The sequence below is a fragment of the Ochotona princeps genome, chromosome 25 (genome assembly GCF_030435755.1).
Source record: "Ochotona princeps isolate mOchPri1 chromosome 25, mOchPri1.hap1, whole genome shotgun sequence".
Classification (NCBI taxonomy): domain Eukaryota; kingdom Metazoa; phylum Chordata; class Mammalia; order Lagomorpha; family Ochotonidae; genus Ochotona; species Ochotona princeps.
In genome coordinates, this window is record NC_080856.1 from 29,975,927 (window position 1) to 29,986,688 (window position 10,762).

The window sequence follows — 10,762 nt, forward strand, 5'->3', positions numbered from 1 at the left end:
GGCTGCTTGCTTCTTTCAAAGCTGCGTAGTGTGGGATCAGAAGGTCCAGCCTTCATGCCTCCATGTTGGGCGCCAATTCTGCGGGGTGTCCCTCACAGATTCCTCTGGTACCCCATTGCCAGAGGGGATGAGCCTGCTGCCCGCCACCCAGCCTCCCGGCCTGCGAGAAACAAACACAGGGGCAGGGGTTCTGTCTAGCAGTTCCAGCTTATTTGGGAAATACAGAATCTTAGATCAAGTAAAGGATAGCCTTAGGCCAGGAATTTCAGGAATTCCAGGAGGGGAGAAACTAGGAGCCAATTAATAGGAGCATGACTGAGGAACCTACCTCCCATAGGCCAGGGGTAGGTGAGTGAAATGGCCCTGGCCAATCAGTCTTTGTTTGAAACAACGTGACCCCTGCCCTGGTTCACGCCCAGGGCTATGTCCTTGGCCGCCATCTTGCTCACCACAGGTAACCCGGTGTCCTTGACTGTTAGTCGCCATCTTATTGACTTAGTGACCTCTTTGCCCCTGAGCCTCACATGTCCCTTGTGCTTCACCCTGTCTAATGGTTCTCTTTCATCCAACCCTAATCTGTCCATCATCCCGCCAGGTGGTCAGGATGTTTGCTAACTGCTGCCACCTTGTGGGTGTTCTGATAGTCACCTTTCCTGCTTTTGGGCAGGCAAGGAGTTGGTGCCCATAAGAAAGTTCTGACCACTGAGTTGTTAATCAGGGCCAGTGTGTTCTAGCTGGTGAAGGGCCCCCTCCGCCTGGCACTTTCACGGCCTCTGCTTGCTGAACCGGCGCCCTGAGTGGGAGTGGTCTAGCTGTCACCACAGTGTGCAATCGGCAGCTAGACTTTCTGTGCCCCGAGGGCACATTGTCTTCTCTCAACCCACAGACTAGCGATGCTGGGGTTGTGTGTTTTTGTTCTCACTCTCACACCTGCTGCTCTGATCAACTATGACCAGCAGGGCAGGTCACTTTGCGCCAGTGCCACTCTGTTTACTCCTGGAATCCCCCCTCCCGTTTCTGAGTCACTGAGACAAGCCTTTGTCCCTAAAAGAGACCTCTGTCCCCTAGAGACCTCAGGTCTCTGTTTTGGGTGATTTTGCCGTCTCTCTGGGTGGCCTGGGGCCAAGAGCTTTTGGGTGGGGTTGGGGTCAGATTCCACCCTGTGTACCTCCGAATAATGGCTCACCAGTTCCTTCTTCTTCTTCTTCTTTTTTTTTTTGTCTGTGTCCCTGTTAACCCTGGATGACACCTGTCTCTACCAGTTCAAGTTCAAGTTGCCATTTGCCATTTGCTATCTTGAGAGGGTGTTGTTTTTTGTTTTTGTTTGTTTGTTTGTTTGTTTTTGTCTGCTTGGCCCCTGCCTTGATTCTGCCAACTCTGGGGAGTTGCACATGCCTTTTCCATCAATTCTAGCTCTTCTATTCTCTAATCTTCCATTTTTTGTCCCTATTTCTGCACGCACTTAGCTATACCAATGCTCTGCGGTTGGCCATTTTCCCAGACTCCTGCATCAACTCTCTTTTGTGTTCTTACTATATAAATAATTGCAGAATGCCATTAGAACTCAAAAACCAGATCATGCCTTTGCTAAGTCATCTTGAACATGAGTTCGAATTTGAACTCAAGCATTACCAGTTAATGTGATCTAAGCTTGCCAGATTATTAGGCTAAAGGATTTCATATCTGAATTTCATAATTCAAAACCCTTTTCATGACTTTTAAGACAAATAAGACAGCTTCAAAGGGTGACAGAAAAAAGGCAAACAGGCTAGAGTGAGAGACACTGGGAACAGCACAGTCGCGGGTCATCCGCAATGTCTTCGACTCTTACAACTTCGACATGAAGTTGAAAGAGCCCACAACCTAGAAATGCCCATGGGAAAACATGCACACACCAACAAAAGCCAGAGCCATTTAACCAAACAGCCAGGAATGTGACAGCCTCCCAAGATGCAAAACTTTTAGACAATAATCATTCTACTCTGTCTAAACGCCACATACTAACAGGGTTCCCATTCCCCTCGGAAGCCAAGTGAGGAATCTAGACTTCTACCCTCACGAAGTGTAATGAGGCATCTCAAAACCCCTGGCAGGAACGGAACAATGAATTCATAGAAGCAGAAATTATATCCCCACAAAGCTAAGGAACATACCTCCAACAGAGCGTCACTGGAAGTCACCTGGTAAATCAAGAGAAAACTAGTAATGAAGACTGTTGCCACGCCTCACTCCTACACTCTGTCCTCTGCCTTTCGAATAAATAAATAAACTAACTTTACAAAAAGCACTAGTGAAGTGAACACTTGGCCTCATGGGGAAGTGAAAACCAATGAAGGCACCTACACTCTACATCAGAAAGTCGGAGTTTAATTTTCAGCTCAGGCACCTGATTCCAGCTTCCTTCTAATGCAGGAAGCTTCAGTTTTGGCTGGGAGGCGGCAGTGCCGACTCCAAGAATTGAGTTTCTGCCGTCCACGTGGGAGACCTGAGTTGAGTTGCTAGTTCCCAGCTTTGGCCTGGCCCAAAAGCAACCACTGCGGGCTTTGGGCTGTGAATCAGTGGATGGAAGTGTAGCGCTCTCTCTCTCCCTCTCTCTCTCTCTCTCCTCCCCTTCTCCCCTACAAATATGATTTAAATATTTTTAATGTAAGCCCATGTGGACAGGTTCAAGTCCTAGCTGCTCTGCTTCCAATTCAGCTTCCTGATAATGTTCCAATGAAAGCAACAGAAAATAGTTCAAGCATTTGGGCCACTATATCCACATGGGAGACCCAGAGGAAGCTCCTGGCTCCTGGTTGTCACCTGGTCCAGCTCCAAATGGGGCAATCTCTCGCTGTCTCTCCGGGTATGTGTGTGTGTGTGTGTGTGTGAGAGAGAGTTTGCCTTTCAAATAAACTTTTTACATAAAATTTTAAAAAATACTAATAAAATAGTTCTACATTTTCTCCACTCCTGTTAACTTTTGATGTTCTATTTTGTACCTTTCTATATCATCTATCTCAATATTTTCAATGTAAACATTTTCAATATTATTTTTAATTTCCTTAATTTCCATGTTAAGGATATGTATCAGAGCATTCTGAATCTATATGTATAATCACACTTACTGCTGATTTATATAACTTTAGGTTATTTTCTTTATACTCATTAGCATTTCTCTTTTAAGCTGGAAGAACTCACTCTACCATTTCCTACAGTGTATGTGTGATGCTAGCAAATTATGTCAGCTTTTATTTTTCTAGGAAGGTCTTTTAGGTCTCCATGATACCTGAAAGACAATGTTAGCAGGTACTTCTTTTTGTTTTTTAAAGATTTATTTATTTTTATTGCAAAGTCAGATATACAGAGAGGAGGAGAGACAGAGAGGAAGATCTTCCTTCCGATGATTCACAGTCCAAGTGAGCGCAACAGCCGGTGCTGTGCCAATTTGAAGCCGGGAACCAGGAACCTCTTCCGGGTCTCCCATGCGGGTGCAGGGTCCCAAAGCTTTGGGCCGTCCTCAACTGCTTTCCCAGGCCACAAGCAGGGAACTGGATGGGAAGTAGAGCCGCTGGGATTAGAACCAGCGCCCATATGGGATCCTGGAGCATTCAAGATGAGGACTTCAGCCGCTACGCCACGCGGCCGGGCCCAGCAGCTACTTCTATTCTTTATTAGAAATTTGCTTCCTTCAGCACAATGAAAACCCTACGCTTCTCTCATCTATAAGGTTTCTGCTGAGTTTTCTGTCAGGTGAGTTGGGTCACCTTTGCATATTATCTCTTGCTACTTTGGAAAGTCTTTGTATTTTTAACGTTGTAGAACTTTCTTATAATATCTTGGGTTAAAATTGGTTGAATTTAATCTAACTGATCACTTTTGACCTTTCTTCCTGTACTTACATAGCTGTATCCTTCTCAAGGTTTGAGAAATTGTTTTATTATTCTCTTTAAATGAGCTTCCCTTCTCAAGATGGATTTATTTCAAAGGCAGAGTTATCGAGAGAGGAGGAGAGTCTGAGCAAAAGGAAAGATCTTCCATCTGCTGAGTCACTCCCCCAATGACCACAGCGGCAATGATTGGGCCAGGATAGAGTCAGGAGCCTGGAATGACGTCATCCAGATGCGCCACAGGGGCAGCAGGATCTCGGACACTTGAATCATCGTCGACTGCTTTCCCAGGACTATTATCAGGGAGCCGTATTAGAAACAGAGCAGCCAGCACTCCAACTAACATGTGAGGTGTCAGTGTAGCTGTTTTTAATTCTCCACCCAACAGTTAACAGATAGAAGTACCATATTTTTTAAAGATTTAGTTATATTTATTGGAAAAGTAAATTAAAGAGAATGAGAGACAGAGAGGAAGAACCTTCGTTCATTCCCAAGTGGCTGTAATAGCCAGAGCTAAGCTGAACTGAAGCCAGGAGCCAGGAGCTTCTTCCAGGTCCCCCACCCAGAAGCAGGGTCCCAAGGTTTTGGACCATCCTCTACTGCCTTCCTAGGCCACAAGCAGGGAGTTGGGTGGGAAGTGGAACTGCTGGGGCACAAATCGGCGTCCATATGGGGTCCCAGCAGGCACATGTAAAGGGAGGATCTAGACTCTAGGCTACTGCACCAGGCCCAAGTGCCGTATTTTTAATTTCTGGTGGCTTATTTTACCCAGTAGGTAAGACTACAGGATTCTGGGCCTTACTTTGGAGGGACCAACTGCAAACTTCCAATTTCAACCTCCACTGGCTGGACAGTTACTCTCTCATTTTGTGTTGCCTGGTGTTTTGGGATGGAATGGGCTATGCAGCCACATGACCAGCAGTGCTCCTACCCAGAGCCCACAGTGCACCAACAACAGTCCAACATGGGAACAGCTCCCAGGCCCATGCTGATATGGGCTACCTGTTACTGAGGTGGACCAGCAGTCCAAGCGTGCTCTGATCAGCTGCAGGTGATGCTAGCTGAAGAGCAGTGTGATGAACCAAGGCCGTGTGTCCCACCTCCATTAGGGCTCTACTCACAGGTGCTGGATTAGAGCCTGGGATCTAAAGCACCGTGCTGGGCTTACTTCTTTCTCTGCCCTTCCATAAATGCGAGGACACTTGCTCCCTTGCTATGCTGGCCAATGTTAAAAAAGAGGCTGGTGAAGGCAATTCCTTGGTCGCCCAGAATGACGCCAAGCTAGGTCACACTTGAGTCTTACCGTTACAATGATCTGTACAGCACGAATGGGGTACTAAGTTCTAAGAAAAGTCTCAAGCTTCCTTTCCTGCTGCACCCCTCCAGAAGGTGAAGTCTGGCTCTTCCCTATGCTGCCTGAGATTGGGGGAAAGGCACTGGAAGTATTCCATTGGCCACCTGGCTGAGAAGGATCTGAAAATTCAGTTTGTGTATACTAGCCTAGGGACAGCAGCCAATGGGCTCTGTCTAGAACTGGTTCTCACTGTTGGAGGCCTGGAATTCAGTTTTCTTTTTTTTTTATTTTTAAGTCTGAAGTCTAGATATAATTCTCTCCCTCCTACAACTGGAAGGCATCTCTGCCCATGCTGTGCTGCTTGGTGTTAAGAGGGGGCTGGCACAGGTGATTCCTCCCTCTCTGCCTTCTTACAGCATCTTTTCTTATTATTACTCTGAAGCCAGTCACTGTGATACTTCACCTGGCTCCCTTAGTTCTTGTGGAGGTACTTTGTGCTATGAATAATTGTTCAAATCGGTCTCTCTGCTATGAATTCAAAACTAAAGAATCTAATTTAGATGCTGCCTCACTTCCGATCTGCAATTCACAGCAGTAAATCCCCCCTACCCCCCCCAAAAAATACCCTGGACTATTTGGTTTCACAGAAGAATTTTGCCAAACATATATTGCAGAATTAACACAAATTTTACACAATTTCTTCCAAAAGATATGAGTAGCTCTCAGCTCATGTAATGAAACTACTGTTGTTCTGATAACCAAAACCAAATACAAGACAAAAATAAAAAGAATAACAATGAAATCCTTCATAACTAAGACATTACAATCCTTAAACTATTAGGAAGTAGAATCCAATACTAAGAAGAATTTTATGCCATGACCAAACGGGGGCTATTTCAAGAATTCATAGTTGTAATTCTCCACATTAGCATGCTAAAGATAAAAAAAAAATCACAGAATAATATTATCTGGCACAGAAAAAGCATTTAGCAAAATTTGATGCATATTTATGGCCAAAGAAAAAACCTCAGGAAAAAAGGTAGTAATAGAAGGGAATCTACTCAATTGGATAAAATATATTTCGTACTTCTATTCAACCTTATGCTTCGAGTTCTATCCACGTCAATAAAACAAACTGAAAGTAGACCAGAAGCCAGTTTAGACTATCCTAAAATCGGCCAAGTTCAGGAAAATTATGCTTCAACACAATAAACTGCTAAATACTAAAATGAAAGTAGACATGAGACAGCGAAGTAGTACCCTATAGCCATTTTAAGGTCGATAGAAGCCAGTTGTATACAAACTATAATTGAAATGTTAATGAAGTAGTCACAGGATGTGGTTAAGATCCTGCATTTTCTAACATATCAGTCACTCAATACAATGTTAATTAACCCCATAATGTTGGAAACTGCTGTTGATGTTAAGTTATGGCTTTTAGTTGGTCGGAATGATATTCTGCCAGCTCTGCCTTCAGACCAGAGTTGGTCTCCCCAAGAAACTGTTGAACTGGACAATAAGATGCTGGACTCTATGCGTGGCACATGCTTGTAATGAAAGAAACAAGACTGGATTTGAACTGTAATACTGCAATAAGGTGGAGCAATCCACCATGGGGGGAGGGTCCTGGGGAGGGGATGGGAGAACATCAGAGCCTATGAAACGATGTTATAAAATGAAATGCAATAATGATGAAATCTCAACTGAACTTGAACTGTGGTTATGCAACAAGGTGGAGGAATCCACCATGGGGGGAGGGTTTGGGGAGGGGAGGGGAGAATCCCAGTATCTATGAAACAGTGTCACATAATACAATGTAATTAATGAATAAAAAAAAAATGAAAAAGAAAGAACAGAACACAGAAGAAATAAAATGAACAAAAGCTCATAGAAAAAAAATTAAAATGAAATGCAATAAAAAAATTCAAAAAAAAAAGAAAGTAGACCCAAAATTTTCCAAACCTAAATAAATATCTAACTACTGTGTTACCCAGCAATTGCTACTATATTCTGAGTAAAATGAAGACTTAAGCTTTTGTGGAAATCTGTAAGCAGTGTAACTATTTGTATTAAACTGGACTCAAGTGATCTTCAATGATTAAATCATTAGACTCTGTACTCCAACATCTATGCCATGGATTGCTACTCAGCAGTAATGAAGAATGAGCTACTGTTATGCAAAACCACCCAGATGAGTCACCAGAGCATCTTGTTTAATGAAAAAATGCTGAACCCAGACATTTGCACAATATACAATTTCACTTATGCTTTTTCAAAATGAAATTATTTTAATTGGATAATAATGAGTGGTCAGTAGACACTGGAAGAGGGCACCCTGAGGGCATTCCTTCCCGTCTTGACTACCTCAACAGCAGGGCCTCAATGGTGATACGGTAGCTGGTTTTGCAAGATATTACCTTTGGGAGAAACTTGATAAAAGGCACATGGGACCTATCTATACTTTTTTTTCCGAATGCATGTAAGTCTGTAATTTGTCTCCAATTTTTAGTTAAAATATGGTTGAAATTTTGTGATTGTCACAGACATTTTAAGTACCTGCAGTCACTCATTAACCAAAAAACCTCTCTCAAAAATTTCCCACTCTTGTACTCATGGTGATCTTTTTGCTGGGTATAGAAAAAAAAAATCTTACAGCGTGTATAATAAATGTATACTGGCATAATAAAAAGTCTGTTTTCAGAGAAAAGCTGAATTTTAGAGGTCATGCACTTCACCTTGTAAGGCTCTGAGGCCAAGAATGGCTATTACGTCAAAGCAGACTGGTGTCAGAACAGATCTCCAAATAAGCATATCTTCCAGGCACATAGAAATCCAATCATTGAAGCAGTACCAAAAAATCATTATTAGAGATAATACTTACATCATTTTCGTAGAAATTATGGTAAAGTCTTAAGGCAGGACAAACTCTCCAAAGGGGAAAAACATGATTTATACTATGACCATGTACTAGGACTACCAAGTAGAGACATCAATGACCAAAAAAAAAAAAAAAAAAAAAAATCATGTGTCTCATTTCTTTTATAGACTAAGTTCAGCTACATGCATTAATATGAAGAGATACAGCACATCTTGGACACCACCCGGAAGTGTTACTTTTATGTCCCAAAGAAATCTTGTAGAAGACCATTCAGAATGGTTTTATTCTGTGCCCCAGAGGTCTCATGAAAGCTTGTCACAACTTAAGGGCCCTAAGAAGAAGAAAAAGCATCCTTAGTTCTGGCACCCAAAGATGGAAGACAGGAAAAGTTTCAGCAGAGATTGGGAGACTGTACCCTCAACTATTGAAATAGAAGCAAATAGAAAAGCTACGAATCTCCAAACTGAAGAATCTGGCCAGCAAAGCACTAAGCAGAAAGCCCCCCATCCAGTCAAAAGTAAGAATGAACGGCCAAAAAAATGGTGATGGAAAACCAGCCTTCCCTCCAGATTTCCAATGGAACAGTTAATCCAGCTTTCTGCTGCCCTGGAAACTGGATCAATGAAAGACAACATATACCTGCTTAATCAAAGGGAGTGAGACGATCCTTGCTCCTCCTCCCTCCACTTATGCTTGTTGATGGACTAACTCAGAAATTCCAGATATCCTCGCTTCTTTGGTGGCAATGTATTTCAGAGATTTAAAAACAAACCCAAAGGAAACAGAGACAATTTAAAAACACTTCAATATTTATGTTTAATTTTTGTCAACATGAAAAAAATATCATTTGAACTTTTTAATGAGTATCCATACAACACCCCAAAGAAAAATAAAGTAAGAAATCAAGAAAAGGATGACATTTGCTGTCACTCATATGACTTCCCTGCTGGGTACTCTCATGAATCAGTCAACAAAAAACCTTTCCTGCATTTCTCTGCTATTGATGAACCAGGAATCACTGGTGATAAAAAGACATATCTGCCCTCTAAACAGCTCTATATGTAAAGCATGACTAAAATGATTACAGATTAAGGTACTGCACAGCAAAGTGCTAAGGTGTGTTTCTCCAACAACTACAGGTAATGATGTGTATCAGATGTTGGTAATTTCAACGAACGAACACACATCACAAAACAGTACTGAATTGCACATATTGAAATTTGAATAAACATGTTTCTCAAAGTTCAGCAAAGTGTGAAAGATTAAATACACGCTTTATCTAGCCATTTATTCATGCAGTTCCTGGAACGGGCCCAGTACCACACAGGTCATTGCTCACACAGCAGTGAGCCCTGGAAGACTTTCTCTTCAGTCTACGCAGAGGAACAGGTGTGACAGATCAAGTCAAGATGGCTGTGGTAGATGAGAAAATAGTAAGCCTAGAATCTTAGGTCATGGTGGCACACATCGCAAGATGAGGCTAAGCAGAGTGAGGGTCAGGTAGCTGCAGCACAATAAAGGTCTAGGTCATAAGCCTGATTAGGGCAATGCGAGCCTAGAAAGAGTGGGCAGTTGTGGTAGAGCTTCATGACTACAGTGAAATGACCGAGGCAACTTTCTAGAGAGAAAGGCTTGCACGGCTCACAGCTCTGGAGGTTCAAGTACAAGACTGGTAGTTCCCAGTAGCTTGGTGTGTGATAAGGAGTCTGTGTGGAAAAAGTATCGCATGATCAATCAGGAAGCAGAGATGGTGGTTGGAGCCAAACCATGCTTATGTAAGAACCCTCTTGCAAAAATGACCTTCTGAGACATATCCCCCAGGGGCTGAAGTTAGGCCTACTTCCTAGACACCCCAATTGGATTAATTGGATTAAATTTTCACTCTCTTAGCATCATCAACTTATAAATTTGGGATTGAGTGTCTGCATGAGTTCAGGAATCAAATCATATTGAAACCATTGCAGAAATCTATGTGATGAACTTTCCAGCAGAATAACAGAATTCAATAAACCCCTATCCAAATGCTAAATGGGGGCCTAGCGGCTAAAGTCCTTGCCTTGAACATGCAGAGATCCCATGTGGGTGCCGGTTCTAAACCTGGCAGCCCCATTTCCCATCCAGCTTCCTGCTTGCTGTCTGGGAAAGCAGTCGAGGATGGCCCAAAGCATTGGGATCCTGCCCCATCATGGGAGACCCAGAAGAAGGTCTGGGTTCCTTGCTACGGATCAGCACAGTTCTAACAGCTACAGCCCCTTGGGGAGTGAAGCATCGGATAGAAGATCTTCCTCTCTGTCTCTCCTCCATTCTGTATATCTGCCTTTCCAATAGTAGTAAAGGAGGGCTATGTGATGCTTGTAACCTGGGAGGGCAGTAGAGGATGGCCCAACACCTTGGGATCCTGCACCTGTGTGGGAAACCTGGAAGGAGCTTCTGGCTTCAGATTGGATAGGCTCCAGCTGTTGCAGCCACTTGGGGAGTGAATTGGATGATGGAAGATCTTTCTCTCTGTCTCTCCTTCTCTCCGTAAATCTAATTTTCCAATAAAAATAAATAAATAAAATGAAAAATAAAGGTCAAGGATCCGAGCTCTGGCCAAGGGGATTAGGCCCCTGCTTGCCTGCCAGTCTCCCATACTTGAGTGCTAGGGTGATCCCGCTCCCTGCTAACTCACCAGAAGTCCTGCACCCCTGCCACCCGGTCTGAGACCCTGGCAGAGTCCGA

The 10,762-nt window shown here is 43.2% G+C and overlaps 1 protein-coding gene across 1 annotated transcript in view; it reads left to right on the forward strand.

Moving 5' to 3' along the window:
- AGBL3 (AGBL carboxypeptidase 3) overlaps positions 1-8,649 on the forward strand; it is a 65,106-nt gene extending 56,457 nt beyond the window's left edge. The window contains exon 18 of the mRNA XM_058681390.1: positions 8,209-8,649. Coding sequence (XP_058537373.1) covers positions 8,209-8,398 — 190 coding nt within the window. The 3' untranslated portion in view covers positions 8,399-8,649. The remainder of the gene's footprint in view (positions 1-8,208) is intronic.
- The last annotated feature ends 2,113 nt before the right edge of the window (positions 8,650-10,762 follow it).